This window comes from Nannobrachium achirus, assembly GCF_963921795.1.
Source record: "Nannobrachium achirus genome assembly, chromosome: 3".
NCBI lineage: Eukaryota > Metazoa > Chordata > Actinopteri > Myctophiformes > Myctophidae > Nannobrachium > Nannobrachium achirus.
In genome coordinates this window covers 14,082,674-14,102,562 of record NC_137812.1, presented here as the reverse complement: position 1 = coordinate 14,102,562, position 19,889 = coordinate 14,082,674, and the positions used below count along the sequence as shown (strand labels likewise).

The following is a 19,889-nucleotide window of genomic DNA, read 5'->3' as shown; positions in this document are numbered from 1 at the left end:
CCTCTAACCCATTTGGCCTTAATTCCAGCATTGCTTTCCAAACTTTTTAAACTTTAATGGCCCTCCTCCTTAAGTGCCAGATGCTGACAACATTGATTTGGCTTTAAGCCTCCGCCGTCCCGCGTGCCTTTTATTTTCCCCCCTTGCAGAATCGACAGAAACATCTATTTTCTAACCCCCACCCCTCCTCTCATCCTCCCCTCATCCCCTCTTTCTCTCCTCCTCGGTTCATCTGACGGTGTCAGCGGTCGCAGGAGGCATGCAGCTTGTAAGGGAAAAAGCCATTTGGATAAGCTGTTCGTTTTCTGCGTCGATTTAATTTAATTCGATTTAAAATGATGTTTTTTTGCTTAGTTAAGATAGCAGTCCGGATGGACTCAGAGTATTATTATTTTTTTTTTGCCAAGTATATATCGTTGTTGTCGGGTGGAAACCTTGTATGTCCAAAACCGTTCATTTTGTATTTTGCAAAGGGAGCGTGTCGCTGTTACTACATGTCATCTTTTCTACACCCGACTCTAACCCTCACACTAACCTTAACCTTTGTGGAGTGAATCGCTAACCCTCCGGTCGAAATGATGGGCGTTCGCAAAAGCGAGATTTCCCCTTTTGCAAATAGTGAAAATAGCCAATCCACAAGCACACAACGCCTCGCACCATTGCAGGTGCGAGGATGGAACCAAATGGACTCGTAAGGGTCCATTTGGTTCCATTTGTACACTCTCAGTGTTATGAGGGTCCTATAGGAATAAAAGGTTTGATAACCACTGTGCTACATGAAATGGAACAGAGCCTAAGTTATCATATGAGTATTGAATTGATATTGTGTGAAAACATCTGTAAAATATTTTGAATACTATTTTTTTTTTTTTTTTTTTTTTTTTTTAAAGGAAGTACTCCAGTTCGTTAACTCGTCGTTGTCGTTATGATTTATATTTTACCAGGAGTATTTATATTTTGCCTGGAGTTTCTGGTAACAAGCCTGGCCAGGGGTGTCGCACCAAATTCTCGGCCCTGGGTACTTTAACTATTGAAAAGTGCCACGCTGCGAGCTTGTAGATCTGCTATTTTTATTTTATTTTTAATCGTGAGAATGTCTTTGAATATTTCAAATCCTACTAAGGTTTTTTGAAAAACCTATTTCTATGTCAATGGTGCTCAAACTTATTCATGTGAAGGACCCCCAAAATGATATTTGGCCACGGACCCCCCCCCCCCCATCACAAAATATTTATTTCCAGGGACCCCCCAGAAGCAAAATTTGAGTTACAAATGTTCGCTTCAAAAATACATATATATTCAAAGATTTGCACACATTTTCACGACTTTTTCAAAAATAGCAGATCTACAAGCTCGCAGTGCGACACTTGGTGCCGCGCTGTCAGCTTGTATAGCTGCTATTTTTCATTAGCTAAAGAATAAAATAATTAAGGCCCCTCTTGGGCCCTAGTAACTCAGTCCCCCTTCCCCCCCCCCCCCTTGTGACGCCCCTGTTACTGGGGGTTGAGTACCTTATTGTCCACCCCTGCTTTCTGGTAACAAGCCTGGCTTGCTTCCTCTTCCCTCCCCCGCTGAGTCCCGATGTTACCTGGACCAAAACGAACAAACTCGTAAAAACAAAGTGGCTGTGAAGTGCAGGGCTTTTCAGACATTACGTCAGTTAGTACCGCAACCATAAAATAGTTTACTACCATTAAATATATATACAGTATATACTTTGCTATTTTATAGCCTGGGGTGCAGTAGTCACTGATATGACAGTGTTTGTGAATGGACAGCAGCAGGACGCTTTCACGCACATGCACGCACACAGATGGATACATCTGATGTTAGACCATCTGTCTGTCAATCTCTGTGTTTGCTCGACCTCTTCTCTGTTTGTTTGGCTGGCTGGCTGCCTTACTGTCTGTCTGTCCATCCGTCTGCCCGTCCGTCCGTCCGTCAGTATAGACAGTATTGACAGTATTGACATGACATCTTAAGAGTGGAGCACAGATTAATATCTTGGTTCATATGTGGCTGACAGCAGAAAGGACTTTCTTGCCAGAAAGGGACAAGCTTGGAACGCCTGCAACAAACTCCTCAGAGGCTGGCAGTCTGGCATTTCAACCTCCACCAAGGTCTCTTTCTTCATGCAGGCTGGTGTTGAAAGCATCCTGCTATTGTGATGCTGACAAATGGACTATGAAGAAGGAACTATACTAGTAAGACGCCTCAGGGCGACGCGCCGTGTCTTTGCCATCTGGCCAGTGATGTATATCGGACCAGTTACCTATATATGGCGACCCCAGGTATCCATCTCCATATATATATATATATATATATGGAGATCCATGTACTGTATATGGAGATATGCTGTGAGAGCACAAACATGCTTACTCAGTTATTCGTTATATGAAAGTCCTATGACATCTATGCCATCTGACATCATACATACAATCCCTTTTATGCCCATACATGGAGATCCCTGTCTGTAGAACCAGCCACACAGATATGGGCTGTCCTGGCCATCTGTCTTGGCCCTATCTGGATTCTATTAGTGTGGTATGTGGCCGATGTGGCATTCCCTATGAATAATATTGATGACATCAGGGAATAGCCATCTATGGGCATAAAGGGGATTCTGTTAGTGTGGTTCCCCTGACAGCACAGTGATGTCAGAGCGTGATGTCAGAGCAGAGATGTTAAAAAATGAAGGCCCTATTTTTGAAGCGGTGAAAACCGCTTCCTATGAGTGGCTTTGTGTGTCCCACGCCCATGCATATATGGTGATCTCAGTCCAGAATGAACAGGGTTTTACAAAACTAGACCAGGTCAACCTGGTTGTGCCAGACCCCCTGTCTGTCATCATCATTTATGACATCATGCCTTTTGTAGGCATGTCATCATCATGTCATCATCATATATACCCTTTATATAGAAAAGGGACAGACCGACATTTGCTTATGTAGGCCTACCCATTTCATGGGTCTGGCAAACACAATGTATGTCACCTCATGTCCATATATGGTCACTCCAGTCCAGAATGAATAGGTTTTTTCTGTCCCGTACGTTCCTGAATATCAGTCCAGAATGAATAGGCTTTTTCAAAAAGTCCCATGTCCATATATGGCCATTTCAGTTCAGAATGAACAGGTTTTATCTGTCCTGTACGTCCAGAATATGTGTGTAGTGTCCCTCCCGGTCTGATGAATGGATACTTTGAGGATTGGTCAAGCTTCACATGATAATTTGGCCCTCCATTCTTTATATATTAATTCAGAATATATAAAGAATGTAGAATTCAGAATATATAATAAAGAATGAATAGATCACAGAGTCCATAACTGTATAGATGTATAGATCACGACTCTAGAACACATAGAATAAGAGTTCACCGCTTCACTTCGAACCGAGGTTTGATTTTTATACTTGAGAGAGAGTGTTGCACACTTATATTACTTACTTTACTAATTCATTGTCTGGGCCCTGACAGACTCAGCCATGCACATCACTTACATGGGTGAAATAGGCTCTCCCTCTACACATTCCTGTGTCTTTGTCTGTGTCTCTTTCTCGTTGATCAAACTCCATATGTGGGCATAATCCAGGCCCCCTTAGCACTGGGACGTAGCAGTTGCTTAACAATGTTGATTTGTGCAGGCACGGGAGACCTGCATTTATGGGCGTAAAGCCATTGCCTAACAATGTCGTAACCATTTAATTTCCCCTGCTGGGCTATAGCTCCTCTAGATATCAATGCATGGTACTTTGGCAGCCAGTTTTTGGTAAACAGACTGCTGGCGGTGGTTACCAGCTATAGCTATACTGTAGCTATAAGCACTGTCATCCTGTGAACCATTGAAGGTCTGTGTTTTGGTTCTTTTCCTGGACATTTCCCAGTGTCTCCTCAACCGATAATTATACCATCCACGGCAACTCTGTTTTCTGACTGAGTTTTTTGTCCATGATTGTCATGTCTGTGATGAGGTATTTTTGGCTTTTTGCCTTTCTGGCTCCTTGTTGGGTCCAATGTGCTATTAGGTCCAGCATTACGGGGGAGAATCTGAAAGAGACCCAGGCTCTTAACGCCATACTCTCCGATTATGAGGTTCTGCCCGCATCTGGAATTGAGCTACACCCTGTTGGGAAGAGCGGAACGGAACAGCTGGTCACGTTCACAGCCCTGCGGCGACATTTCAAACTGTACCTGACCGCTAACATGGTGGACCTGTTCACGGACAACTTTAAGGCCGTTTTTGTCGACAAAGACGGGAGAGAGGAGAGCTACCATGGCCGCCTACAGAACTACTTTGTCGGACACGTCGTGGGAGAGGAACGTTCACGCGTGAAGGCACACATAGCCGGCGAGGAGTTCTCAGCCCGCATCCAGACGGAGGAAGCCGAGTACAACGTAGAACCTCTGTGGAGGTTCACAGAGTCCAGCCCGGACGGCCGCTTGCTGGTCTATCGCTCCGAGGACATCAAGAACGTGAGACGCGCCACGCCTTCCAGCATGTACGCCGATATCCGCGCAGATGATGCTCATGACCCGGACGGGGATGGAGGCGCGGGGGAGAACGAGACACCGACACACGGACAGAAACCACAAACCCACGGTCAGAGGAACACCTGTCCCCTTCTGCTGGTGGCAGACTACAGATTCTTTCAACAAATGGGTCACAGGAAAAAGAGCCTCACTCTCTACTACATGATCGAGATGATTGAACGGGTGGATGACATATTCAGGAGTACCACCTGGAGCGGCGAACGCAAAGGATATGGAGTCCAGATTAGACACATCATCATCCACGAGGATCCCAGCAGGCCTCCCCCGGACGCTGAAACAGGCTGGGTCCACTATAACATGGAGAAGGAGTTCTGGAACTCCATGGAGCTTCTCCCGCAATTCAGCAAAGACGTTGGCGTCTCCGACGTGTGCCTGGCGCATCTGCTCACCCATCAGGACTTTGAGGATGGAGTCCTGGGGTTGGCCTATGTGGCGGAGCAAAATGAGCAAGTTAGCGGAGTCTGCACCAAATCGCTGTTTAACACTGGCTTGACCACCACCAGAAGTCGGAATGCCCTCTTGTCAAAGGAAGTTGACTTGGTGATCACCCATGAACTGGGCCACAACTTTGGGGCGGACCACGATCCAGACGGCACCGAGTGTTCCCCTGATGACGACCGCGGCGGACGTTTTGTCATGTACCAATACGCAGTGAGTGGAGACCACAGCAACAACAAGCAGTTCTCTCCTTGCAGTAGGAGGTCTATAGGGAACGTTCTGCAAAGCGTTCTAATCAAGGATCCACCGTGCTTCCAGGAAAGGAACAGCGAGGTCTGTGGGAATTGGCGGGTTGAGAAGGGTGAGGAATGTGACCCGGGGCAGAACGAGGACGAATGCTGCACGACCGACTGCAGGCTAAAACCTGACAAACAGTGCAGTGACAGGAACAGTGTCTGCTGTGAGAGCTGCATGTTTGAGAAGGCAGGGAAAGGGTGCCAGGAACCCATCAATACGTGTAAGAACATGTCCAAATGCACAGGCACCAGCAGCACGTGTCCGCCTCCTGACAATGCCGCCGACGACGTTGTCTGTGTTGACAACGGACGGTGTCGCGGTGGAGAATGCATCCCCTATTGTGAGGCCACACAGAACCTCACGTCCTGCGCGTGCAACACGATCGAGGACTCTTGCAAACTGTGCTGCAGGGGCAAAGATGGCACGTGCACTCCCCTGATTCAACCCAACGGTGGCAAATTCCTGCGCAAGGGCAAGTACTGCACCGTGGGCTTCTGTGACGGCGACGGAACGTGCGTGAAGCAAGTGCTGGACATAATCGAGAGGCTGTGGGATTTCATCGTCAAGCTGGACATAAACGCATTCAGGAAGTTCATGGCCGATAACATAGTGGGCTCGGTGGTGGTGTTGTCCCTGGTCTTCTGGGTTCCCCTCAGCATCCTGGTTCACTGTGTGGACAAACGCCTTGACCGGCAGCATGAAGACAACGCAGAGACTTTATATCCCAACATCTGACCTCCAGGCAGTCAACAAATGACCATCAGCTCAGTGTCGGCGCCCCCCCCCCCCCCCCCCCCCCGCGCGCATCACAACCGCTTATTGGGTTTGAGATCCAGAGCCGAAGCCACTGTGCACAGGACTGGTAGCGCCTCAAGAGACAGTAGTGCTTATGACAATAAAGAGACTGACGAGAATGGATTCAACTTCTTTTGTATAAAGGTTTACATATTACACTTCTGTATGTTAATTGTTTTGGAATGTATCTGGCTTTATTAGAGGTTACATGTAGATATGTAACGGTCAAACATAAGATATGAACTAGAACTGCACTCTGTCGAGGTGCCAACTTGCTCCCTGTGCACAAGTAGGCCATCCACGGCTATATACCTACACACGCAGCCGAACGCAGTACTTGCGCGCTTTGCTGGCAAAAGTAATAAAACATACAGATCCTTCTCGAAAAATTTGAATATTGTGTAAAAAGTACTTCTTGAAACTTTCATATAATCTAGATAGATGCATTGGACATTCAGTGAATTATTCCAAACCTTTTGTTGTTAAATTCTTTATGGCATACAGCTCATGAACATCAAAAGTCCATATTTCAATATACTACAATATTACACGAGACCACTCATAAGAAGGATTTATAATAGAAATGTCAACCTTCTGAAGTCAGAGTTGCTTGAAGTCCAGTGGGATGTTTTTGAAGTCAGTTATGGTTTGGGGTGCTAGGGCATCTGCAATGTTTTTTTACACAATATTCTAATTTTTCAAGAAGGATCTGTATAAAGTACAGATCGTACTTCAGTAGTCTTGTAACACCACTGCTTAGAAGCGAGGGTGGCTGTGCGTTTATTTTGCAGGAGAGACACCTGGCTGCACCCTCTTACTTAGTTACACAAGACATATAGCTGTGACTGCAACCTGATGAACCTCGGAGAGATTAAGTGGCTGGTTGCCTTCCATGACAAATGACCACAAACCGGTCTCCCGAAAGCAGCAGGTCCTGTATGTGTTTTGTTATGCTGTACTGTACTTGGTAGCAATTGATGAGAGGTAACATGAGTGATAACGCCTGGGAAAGGACCTGGGCTGTTGTTGTTGTGTGCTGTGGCCAGAGGAGGAGGTTTATACTGCTGAAGTGAAAAAGCTATCTTGACAGTACTGAGAGGAGGGTTATAGAGCTGGTAAGAAGTTATCTGCTGAATTGATAGGCTCTGTGTTCTAGATGCTGTGTGTATTTGTGCACTGCATACGTGTGCAATTGTGTGCGTGCGCACGTGTGTGTGTGTGTGTGTGTGTGTGTGTGTGTGTGTGTGTGTGTGTGTGTATTATGTAAAGCAGGGGTCTTCAACGTTTTCAGGCCAAGGACCCCTTAGTTGAAAGAGATGAAGCAGGGATCCCAACCCTTTCATTGATTCCATGTACTGTAGTTTCATCGTTTTGACATCACAATCATCAGTGTATTTTAAATTCATGTCAATTTGTGTTTTCAGATATTGAACCACTTGAACCGTCAATACTTAATAAACTTGACCTTTAACTCTGTACATAGTCTACCCTTTTCCCCCTCTACGCCAAACCCCTAAAATAGCCGATCTGCAATTTTTGGCAAGTGGTTAATATAAAGGAGAGGTTTCTATCACACAAAGATCTGGAGGACCCCCTAGGGGTCCCAGACCCCCTGTTGAAGACCCTTGATGTAAAGCACTTCGGGAGATCCCTGCGAGAAGTGCCATAGGCCTATACATAAAACATACATATATTTTTTTTGTGGCCAGATGTTCAAATGTGTAAATCCTGCATCTGGACATATTGGATTAAAAGATAAAAGATGAGATATACCCATTTGTAAGATATTTGTTTGATAACATGATAAAGATACCTGTTAACCATATTGACCCAGATGGCAAGACTATAAGGGTGCACTGGCTAAAATGCCTGTGTGTGTTGCCTGTGTTGCCTGTGGGTTAAGTTATGTACTATTTATTTTACATTTCCTTAATGATTTTTATTGCCTGTCGTGTTTCTTTTACAGTATGTCTATTCCTTGTACCCTTGTCTATGGACTTGGTTTTGTTAAGCCAATGTTTCAATCTGTTATTTTTTCGTTTTGTTCTTAAACTTTAGTTACTTTTCAAATAGGGTAGGCAAAATCTAAGTCTCTCCCTTAAATCTTTGTCGATGTTTTCATTTTCTTGTTGTTACGTTTAGTTTTAAAAACTTTATTTACAGGTACGTTCCGGTGTGAAGAAGTCGGCTGTCTCATCTGTACATTAAATTGTATTACTTTACATTATTACTGTGTTATTGCACCTTGCCACAGCATCTTCTACAACGTGTGTCTCGTCTTATATATTCAGTGTAACTGAGTGCAAAACGGCATGTAATGCACTGGTCCCATCAACGATCATGATGCACACTTTAGTTTGCATTTCTATCCTTCTTTCATTCTTCAGGGAGTGGCTCAGGAGGTAGAACGGCCGCTTGGGAACAGTTCGATCCCAGGCTCCCCCTAGAGTTAGTGTTGAAGTGTCCTTGAGTACAGTATTTTCTGGACTATAAGGCGCACCTGACTATAAGGCGCACTGTCAATGAATGGTCTATTTTCAAACTGTTTTCATATATAAGGCGCACCTGACTATAAGGCGCACATAATAGAAGCTACCATTGTGTTATGCATCAAACAGATGGAGCTGTGCTAAAGGGAATGTCAATGTCAATGAATGATCCATATATAAGGCGCACTGGACTATAAGGCGCACTGTAGTTTTTTGAGAAAATTAAAGGCTTTTAAGTGCGCCTTATAGTCCGGAAAATACGGTAATACGCTGAACCCCTAATTGCTCCCGATGAGCAGGTTGGTGCCTTGCATGGTTTCCTCTGCCATCGGTGTATGAATGTGTGCAGGGTTCGAGTTATGTGGGGGCCAATGGGGGCTTAGCCCCCATAGATAAAGTCTGGGACCCCATAGTCAAAAACCCATATGGGGTCTCTTTTTTTCCCAAGTGTTTTTTTTTTTTTTTTTTTTCCCTCCCCTGCGCTCTCTGGCTCTCATCAGTGGCGGTTTTAGGCAGAGGCTACTGCCATCTTAGCCTGAATGAGACATCTCTGATAAACCTCGCATAGCCAGACTTACTCGTGTCCCTGATTGGCTCTCACGGCTCTTTGCCGTTGTCCCATTGGCCAAAAAGAAAAAGCAGACAACATTTCTTGACTCCAGAAGAACTCTTTGGGAGTTTCCGCCCCGCCCCCCTTTCAGAGGCTAGTGTGTGTTTACTTTCGCTTTGACAATGCACGTTTATCTTTCTGGATATGAGAAAAAGAAAAAGAAAAAGCGTCAAACGGGACTGCGGCAACAGCGAACAGGTAAATAAACATTCTTGCACTGTCAGTTGTAACTTGTGTTGTGCGATATGGAGCCACGTTGCTGCTTTAGTGGCGATAAGGGCTGAGTTGCGTTAGCCAGCTGCCTTGCGTGTCACGGATAGACTTGTAATGCTGCTGTTTTGTAATCTCTCCTACCTTGCTGTCTGACTATCTTGCTGGCTGGTGCATGTGGAAAGGGGCAAAGGGAAAGTGTAGTGTGCCGTTCCCGATTGTTTAGCAAAAAAAAACCTGCGGAAACCCGAATAAAATGCGATAAAAACGCGATCAAAACCGCGAAAAACCGCCAATTTTTCGAGACGTGCGCGCGCGTGCATGACCCCCCCCCCCCCCCATGTAGGGCCCCCATAGCTCTGGGAGTATAACTCGAACACTGAATGTGTGTGTGAGTGGGACAATGCAATTCAATCGTTGTAAAGCGCCTTGGATAAAGAATATATAAATGCACCATTTAACTGACATAATGGGGGCTGCTGTTATATGAATCCCCTGGTCAGGTTTCCATTCGCCACTGCTCTTGGGTCTTTGTCCTGACAGGTTTAGAACCAATCCAAAGGGACACAGAGACACATAACAGCTGTTTCAAGGCGAATTGGCTCACGATAATGGAGCATCTTCTACAGACCAAGGTCAATACGCTGGGAAAATGTCCACCCAACATTTGAACACTATTTAGTGTGTGGAGAGCTGGCTTTTGACCTGAGGCTTAAGGCGTAAAACCCACACTGTTGATGATCGCTTGATGACTATTGATCCCTTACATAATGGACTCTGGACAATGCACCACCGTTATTGTCACTCCTCACTTTGTTGCACCACTTTTTTCCTCTACATTTCCCACTATGACATGCCCAGAGTAGGGACATCATGTTGAAATATTTAAACCAATACAACATTATTAGCTTGTGACTAAATAAAATACATGCATTGGATATTGTCTCTTTCAGGTGGAAACCAAGGTCCAAACCTGTTTCCTTTCCAGGATTCAAATCCAAAAAACAGCAAAAGTAGCAGATCTACAAGCTCAAAACGTGTTGCTTCGTACCACTTTCCGAGCTGATACTTTTGATCATGTTGTGTATGATCAAGCAGGGCATTCATTTATGAAAAAATCACACCCAATGTGAAGTGAGCGGTGGTCGTGCTTGCATAACATCTTCAGACTAGGATTTAAGTCTAGGATGTACAGCCTATGCTACACACACTCATTTTGCTATGGCAAAACGCTGAGGAAAAAGGCTACAGACATACGACATATGACATCACTAGACAAACATGATGCTACGCAAACACATTTTACTATGGCAAAACGCTGAGGAAAAAGGCTGCGGACACACGCACAGCCACTTATAGGAGCGGTTTGCACGGTTCAAAAAATACAAAACAGTTTGAATATAGAGATAAGAGGTTTCTGCCCAACAGCAACAGCAATGATAATGCATTGGTCACAAAAAACTATTTTATACAGTTTTCTTCTTTTCTCTTTCTTTTATAGAACATGGAGATAGGCCCAACAGAAACGATATCTACATTGGAACCTTTCCTGAAAAGTTTTTCTTTTCTTTATTTTTTGACATACAAAGTTTCTGCCCGACAGCGACAATATGGGAGTGAAAGTGTTTGCTGATAGTTTAATGATAGTGAGTAAGGAGGCGTCTGGTTGACAGGGAGAGGCTCGAGATATCGAAGCGGAGAAACATAAAGTCAGTGAGAAACAAAGGGAGGGTAAAATGGAACGATAACGCGTCAACACAAGCCGAGAAGAGAGGAAGTTGAAACAAAGAACGAGAGAACAAAGGAGAAAGGAGACAAACAGAAAGGAGGGGGAAAGGAGCGGGGGGAAAAAGACAGTTTCTCCTCCTTGCAGCATGACAGCCGCGGTGATGTATTGACCGAGACAGGGCAGAGTTAATTAGAAAGGCTGTGAGCTACGAGAGAGAGAGAGAGAGAGAGAGAGAGAGAGAGAGAGAGAGAGAGAGAGAGAGAGAGAGAGAGAGAGTAACATAAGCAAGAGTGGGGAGGAGAAGGGAAGAGTTAAAAGTGTGAGAAGAGATCTAAAGAGAGGCGAGGAGTAATGCAAAGGGTTAGAGGGGAGAGGAGACGGGAGACAAGGTAACAAGGAGGTACTGAGGGAGGGAAGAGGAGGGGAAGAGGATCCTAGAGGAGAGGAGAGAGCAGGCATGTGTACACATAGAGATCATGAAATGAATGCAGTTTTTACTATGGTGAAAGAATGCCCTCTTGTCCATGCCATGCCTGAAGGCAGCATTCAAGAGAATTGCCTTCTCTCTCCTGAACTTGAAAGCAGCATCTTATGTTGAAAGATTTGCCCTCTCCGTGTAGAAAAGCATATCAATTCACCTCTATAGAATATCAATCCATACAGCACATCAGCTCTCCAGTATTGCCTTTTTTATGCTTAGTTTAGTGTGGCATCAAGTACCGAAAATAGCCGACCTCCAAGCTCACAACGCATCGCAGCGCAACACATCGTGAGCTTGGAGGTCTGCTATTTACAATATTATTTTCACCAAAATGCCCTTTTAGAAGCGAGAGAGAGAGAGAGAGAGAGAGAGAGGGATGCAACTGAAGAGGATGGAAAGGCTGAATGACAGATTGGAAACCCTTGGATTTAAAATAAGAGCACCCTCTAGGGGCTGTACTGATTCACAGCAGCAATCCAGTCACTATAGTGAGACAATCTAGCAGTCAGTCACTAATTTGGGACCAAAGTGTCTGCAGTGCTCTGCATTTCTATAGTGTCTTCGTCCAAAGCGCTTCCCAATGCAGATTGCTTTACACTCACTCACTATAGCGGAGGCAGTCATGCAAGGCAGCATTAAGGACACTTTTACATAATACCCAGAGGAACCCGGGACCAAACCGTTAAATGAACTTTGACTCCCTGAAACGGACTCACGCTGCACATACCAAGGTTATTATAGTTGAACATTTTTGTTTTGCCTTTTTTTTTTTGCTATTTCAGTTTAGTTTTGATTAGTTCTTCGAGTGGATAAACTAGAAAGCCAGAGTATGATATCTACAAACAGAAATTTGGCTGAAAAAAATGGTTTAAAAGTGTTTCAACTGGTCAGCCAAATGAGATAGGCATAATAGTATAAGTGATCTTTACACTGATTGTGTATCTGTTCTTGAGATAAATGTTTAATTATCCCACAATATCATGAAGTCTAATTTGACCTTTCCCTGCAAGCCAAATGACGTCATGATGACGTTATGATAACGTCCTCCGGTGACTCCGGTGACGTTCAGAACTAGGCCAGATCACAGCCCATATGGGGATGATCTTGACGTCATTACCAGGATGTCATATGGACTTATGGATTATTGTTATTGTTTTTAATGTTAGTTAAAATATGAGCATGTAAGTTTATATTCTGGGACATATCTGAGTTATGATATTTATCTGGCCTGTCTCGGACCCTCTCTGATTAATCCAGGATGTCCGTTTTCGTGGGCGGGATTTATGTTGGTTGAAATCAGGTGATATTCTAGGCCAGATCTGACTAGTCATGGTTTGACTTGATCTGGCCCCAATCGAGACGTCACTGATTGGTCCAGGTCCTGACCGTGCTGGGTTGGGATACACAAATAAGTTGGTGTGTCCAAAATATAACTGCATGCACTATAATACAGGGCTCTCAACCTTTTCAGGCAGCGACACCCAAAATAATCATATATGAACTGGTGATCCCCCACCCTGACGAGCACTAAGCGTTGAGGCATTACATTTTGTATAACACGGTTCTATTGTGAAAATAGCCGATCACATGTTCACAACGCCTCTAATATTTGACAATTTGACCAATGTTTAATTTGTCATTTTAGACTAGGTATTATAAAGTCCTTAAATTGTCACTTTAGAAACTTGCATAAACCCTCTATACGCTTATACTTTATGTTGGTTTGTTTACTGTAGAGTGAGAAAACAATGTAGCACATTAAGTTAATCATCTGGGGACCCCCCCTGGGGGACACAACCCACAGGTTGAGAACCACTATCCTATAGTAAACCATGATGTGTGCAAATCATAGCTGCAGCTATTACCTAGTAATCGATTACGTTTAAGATTTACTGTACGTGTGCCAATGTGAAAGCATTACTGTTGTCTATACTGTCTATATGCACACTGGCACACACATGGCTGTGGGCACATTAACGCACCCGTTCTTAATTCTGATACAACATGCAGCTGTGTCGCTTGTTGCAGCCTGCCATGTTTTCACCCCTCTGCAGTTTTTCTCTAACCTGTAACAGGAAAACAAATGACAACATTGGCCCATCAGGGCTTCATGCCCCTTTACGTTTTAAATCGCCTGTGACTGCAATGCGGTCCGAACGGCAATAAAGATGCATCTATAGTGTCCAAGCTGGCACGCCGTCTGTTACAGATAGCTTTGACATTGTCAACCGCCCCACCTGACACACCAGCGTCTGCATTTCTCATGTGAAGCGCAGTGGTGGTGAAAAAAATACTCAAATCGTTTCACTTACTTAAAGTATCAATACATTCATATGATTCATATGATATATATATATTAGGGTGGATCTTAAATGACCTTTTTCTGATTTTCTTGAGTCTCACCCCCCAATTATGTTCCAATGTACAAAAAACTGCTTTGGTTAAATTTGGTTGAATTTCAAGCATATTTAGAGGTAGCTCAATCAAGTCAAAGATTGTACATTTTATTGGTCAAAATCGAATTGCACTGCAGGCACATTTAAGTTATACATTACACATTATTCTTATACTAAGCACAGAAATGATATTTTTTAAGCTTACAAATCTAAACACAAATCTGATTACATGTTTGTCATATGTCAAACCAGAATTAATGTATTGTAGGTAATAGCAAAGCAAAGAATGACAATTTGCTATTTTTCATTTAACGTGCACAATGACATGTCTTTATTGCACACTCTTCAATCATACTCACAACACACAACAAGTACACAGCCCCACTTCCTTGTTTACCCCCAAAACCCCCGAAAGTCACTGCAGTATAGCAATTCAGTAGTTACTGATCAATTAAAGTTTGTTTACGGCTATCGGGATACTTGTGCCGATAGTCCTGCACAATTTGCAGCAAGTATTGGAGTTGGGACTCATCTTTAGTAATGAGACCACAATATTCTTGTATTAGGTCAACCCCACACTCTGCATGATCATTAACAACATTCATCGCCTTCACTACAGCCAGAGCTTCTTGGTAGTCCTCCCTGGGCTCCCACTCAAAGCACCTTGGAAAAAATCTTCAATGTTCTTCCTTGCAATTGTTCCAAGGTCAACAGTAATTCTCTTCATATGCCCCTGTTCACCATAAGTGATTGGAAAACTTTTGAGAAGCAGCTTTAGACACCTCAGCATTTATTGATGAACCGGATACCTCGCTGCTCGAGGTATCCGGTTCAGAGCTCCAGGAGCTACCCATCATGCCCGTTGGATGGCAAAGGTTATTTATTGTATGAAGATCTGGATGTTTCATGGCCAATTCAAACTGACCTTCAGGGAAGAAAAAGCATGCATGGATTTGTGCATTTTTGCAGTTTGCAATTATGTGAAGGCATGGATGATGGCACCTGTTGCTGTCAGCGCTCCACTAAATTACTTGGCAGCTGTTAAAATCGTTGCTGGAATATTCATCAATAAATGCTAAGGTGTCTAAAGCTGCTTCTCAAAAGTGTTCCAATCACTTATGGTATTTTGCTCCAGAGATTGTCGGACTTGCATTGTTTGACAGTCAAGTGAGCGCGCAAACGAAGAGGCTGATGGTGAGAGCCATGAAAGATGGAAATGAAGATCATGAACTGAGAATTACTGTTGACCTTGGAACAATTGCAAGGAAGAACATTGAAGTGCTTTTCAAAATGATGGATCTCCCAGATGACTTCCTTGACGTTGATCCCGATGAGTGGGAGCCCAGGGTAGACTACCAAGAAGATCTGGCTGTAGTGAAGGCAATGAATGTTGTCAATGATCATGCAGAGCGTGGGGTTGACCTAATACAAGAATATTGTGGTCTCATTACTAAAGATGAGTCCCAACTCCAATACTTGCTGCAAATTGTGCAGAACCATCGGCACAAGTATCCCGATAGCCGTAAACAAACTTTAATTGATCAGTAACTACTGAATTGCTATACTGCAGTGACTTTCGGGGTTTTTGGGGGTAAACAAGGAAGTGGGGCTGTGTACTTGTTGTGTGTTGTGAGTATGATTGAAGAGTGTGCAATAAAGACATGTCATTGTGCACGTTAAATGAAAAATAGCAATTGTCATTCTTTGCTTTGCTATTTCCTACAATACATTCATTCTGGTTTGACATATGACAAACATGTAATCAGATTTGTGTTTAGATTTGTAAGCTTAAAAAATATAATTTCTGTGCTTAGTATAAGAATAATGTGTAATGTATAACTTAAATGTGCCTGCAGTGCAATTCGATTTTGACCAATAAAATGTACAATCTTTGACTTGATTGAGCTACCTCTAAATATGCTTGAAATTCAACCAAATTTTAACCAAAGCATTTTTTTGTACATTGGAACATAATTGGGGGGTGAGACTCAAGAAAATCTAAAAAAGGTAATTTAAGATCCACCCTAATATATATATGCTAATAAAAATCATTAATTAAGCAGTTGTCCATCGCAGTTCCCTGGAGTGATGCAGTCCCTTCTTATGGAAGGTTTTCAACTTTTTCTATAGTTTATGCATGCTGACTACGACTTGCACCTCATATGGGCCTTTTGTTTGGATGTGCAGGAGTCTCTCCTCTTTGTCCTAATATATATATATATATATATATATATATATATATATATATATATATATGGTAAATGTTTGCATTTATGCTTTGCTACAGTATATCATATTAACGTGAATCCAAATGAACAGAGAAGATAACAGGTAAACAAACAAACAAGTGCTGTCAAACAAATCAACAAAGCCATCTATCTATGAAACAATGTCATCTGCAACACATTGTTACACCACTGCTTCTTCTCTCTTTCTCTCTCTCATCTGATTCTGAGGTGTCCTTGACCTGGAAAACACGTTTTGAAGACCCCTGATCTACCTTACAAAAGCCCTCTTCAGAGCCATGCAGCAACAACACCCTCATTAACGTGTTTAGACCTGAACGCAAATCTGGGTCACTTTACATTTGAACCACTTTTACCATTATTCAATGTTTTTTTTTTTTTTCTGTTTTCTTTTTCAAATAGCAGATATACAAGCTCACAGCACAGCTTTGAATCTTTGAGGTCTGATATATATATATATATGTTTGACCCCATTCTATTATGTCTTCTAAATCCCTCTCCTAAATCAGTGGTTCTCAGATTTTTTCGTGTCAAGAACCCCCAAAATGACATGCATGTATTTGGCTGCGGAACCCCGATCTCAAAATATGTTGTTCCAGGGACCACAAAGAAGCAAATATTTGAGTTACAAATGTTCGCTTTTAAAAAGATATATTGATATATTCAAAGACAGATATACAAGCTCACAGCGCGGCACTCGGTGCCGCGTTGTGAACTTGTATATCTGCTATTTTTCAATAGTTAAAGCATTCAATAATTCTAGGCCTGAATGGCTTAACGCGTGGACACCTCGTCGCCGCGGATGTTTATCGCCACTCGAGCGGCTTCATCAGCACGCAGTGCCACTTTTCCAGTCCAGGAATTATGTCAATGTTGTATAATGCTATACCGACTACACAGTTTTTATTTTATTTTATGGCTCTCATCCTGTTGGGTGCGTATAACTACCTCGGGGGGAATGCTGAGAATAATGAGCCAGTGCTGTTTCAAGTTCCACTCAAAGTGTTATTGCTGCTTATATGGGAGGTGGAGTGTGCGCCTCGCGCCGTGCACTCCTGCACTGTAAGCAGCAGGGACGTGCTGGGCCCCTGATTCAGCCCGGGAAAAAAAGAGTTGAAGAGGCCCTCATTGCGAGAGATAGAAAGAGATCTCTCTCTATAGCGCTGCTGCTACTCAAAGATTTGTGACAAAGTGACAAGCCAGTGGGCCAATTACATGAGTTATATTTCGTCGTTGTCGGGTGGAAACCTTGTATGTCCAAAACCGTTTGTTTTGTATTTATCATTTTAAAAATGATTTAAACTAGTGAAAATAGCCGATCTACAAGCACACAACGCCTCGCACCGCGAGGCGTTGTGTGCTTGTAGATCTGCTGTTTTCACTACTTTTGTGCGACAGCCTCCTTGTATGATGTAGGGTCTATAGGGCTTTGCTTTGCTTTGCGAAAAAAATTACAAATTTGAAACTTGGAGATACGAGGTTTCTGTCTGACAGTGACGATTTACTTTGTTGGCCGCCCAGCCCCCAAAATGGAACAAAGGCCAACATTTTATTTTAATTTTTTTCCTAACGAACCGGCCCTTCGGGAGTTGTCCCGCTTTTCCCAATGGCCAGCACGTCCCTGGTAAGCAGGGTCCTGTTCTAAATGCCCGGTTATTTTATCATTCTTAGAGAGCCGGAAACAGCCGATCTACAAGGGTCACGACCAGCCCTCCACTAGAACCAATGGACTATATAATTGCTCCATATATACTGTAAGGCAGGGGTCTCAAACTGGCGGCCCGGGGGCCATTTGCGGCCCGCGAGACGATATTTTGTGGCCCCCACCTTAATATGAAAGTTTAATGTTAGTGCGGCCCAGGGACATGCTGGGCCCCTGATTCAGCCCGGGAAAAAGAGTTGGAGAGGCCCTCATTGCGCGCTATAGAGAGAGATCTCTCTCTATAGTGCTGCTGCTACTCAAAGATTTGCCATTTCAGATCATGACAAGTGACAAGCCAGTGGGCCAATTACATGAGTTATATTTCGTCGTTGTCGGGTGGAAACCTTGTATGTCTAAAACCGTTTGTTTTGTATTTATCATTTTAAAAATGATTTAAACTAGTGAAAACAGCCGATCTACAAGCACACAATGCCTCGCGGTGCGAGGCATTGTGTGCTTGTAGATCTGCTGTTTTCACTACTTTTCACTTCACTACTTTTGCGGCCCAGCCTCAGCCAGACTCTGCCTCCAGCGGCCCCATGGTAAATCGAGTTTGAGACCCGTGCTGTAAGGCATTGATGTAATCTGTAGTCTTGTAATGTGCAGTGATGGAAAAAGTACTCACATTCTTTACTTAAGTAAAAGTATCAATATTGCAATGTAAATGTATTCTGTTACAAGTAAAAGTCCGGAATTCAAAATGTACTTGAATAAAAGTATGAAAGCATTAGCATCATAAAGTACTTAAAGTAAAAAAGGTTAAAGTACAAAATCGGCTATTTTCAAATAGCCCAGGTATAAAATAGGGCTGAAGTGGATTAATGTATGTTTTATAATATAATCATTTGCAAAGTAACTAGTAACTCAATTAATTGTAGTGGAGTAAAAGTACAATATTTGGATCCGAGATGTATTGGAGTAGAAGTAAAAGTAATGGGAAATGGGAAATAAAGTAAAGTATAAAGTACAAATACCTCACAAATTGTACTTAAGTACAGTAGTTAAGTAAATGTACTTAGTTACTTTACACCACTGGTGATGTGACGGCAGCCATAAAAGGATATCATCATTGTCGGGCAGAAACCAGCTTGTATCTCCAAGTTTCAGATGTGTACTGTAGGTATTTTGGCAAATCAAAGCTCTACTTGATCACACAAAAGTGTTGCACAAAAGTAGTGAAAATAGCAGACACAACGCCTTGCGATGCAAGGCGTAATGGAAACACATGGATAATTGCGTCCGTATAGGCTTACAGCTTAAAGAGGTAAGCAATCCAATTGTTTTCATTTTTACATTGATTAGGTCTATATCACAATAAAAGAAAGAAAAAGTCCGCACACCAAATTTGCTGTTCCCAATATATGGTTTTTACTTAGGTGACGTTTCGAGCCTAATGGCTCTTCTTCAGACCTGAGGTTATTATATATATTGGGAACAGCAAATTTGGTGTGCGGACTTTTTCTTTCTTTTATTGAGCAGATTTGGTGTGCAGACCTTTTCTTTCTTTTATTGTTGATTAACTTTAGTCCAGCACCCAGCCTACATGGCTCAGGATGTGCATGCCTTTTATGGCTGTTTGGCAGCTTATGTTTCCTTCTAGGTCTATATCACAATCATAATACGTTTCTTGGGGAGAGGTTGGCGAGAAAATTACAAAGGAGAACCTAATGTCAAACTTTCTTGTTGTTTTCACAGAACTCTATTATCTGGTACTGTGTGTGTGTGTGTGTGTGTGTGTGTGTGTGTGTGTGTGTGTGTGTGTGTGTGTGTGTGTGTGTGTGTGTGTGTGTGTGTGTGTGTGTGTGCACATTTGCGTGTGCACCACTGACAATGAGAGTGACTGTTGCTGCGAGAGAAGCCCATTCTTCTGTTAATTACCGAGTTAATGACACACTATGCTCCAGTGATCCCACAACATGGCAGCACACACACACACACACACACACA

General features: G+C 43.1%; 2 protein-coding genes across 2 annotated transcripts in view; one reads left to right on the top strand and one right to left on the bottom strand.

The window, feature by feature from the left end:
* Nucleotides 1-19,889, bottom strand: part of LOC308281723 (zeta-sarcoglycan-like) — a gene marked incomplete at both ends in the record, with an annotated part of 572,868 nt that overhangs the window by 23,598 nt on the left and 529,381 nt on the right. The window lies entirely within an intron of this gene.
* Nucleotides 3,965-6,019, top strand: LOC308281517 (disintegrin and metalloproteinase domain-containing protein 17-like; the record flags this gene model as incomplete). Its single annotated transcript, XM_080721735.1, has 1 exon — nt 3,965-6,019. One exon carries the CDS (start codon nt 3,965-3,967, stop codon nt 6,017-6,019), a length of 2,055 nt encoding a protein of 684 aa, XP_080577861.1.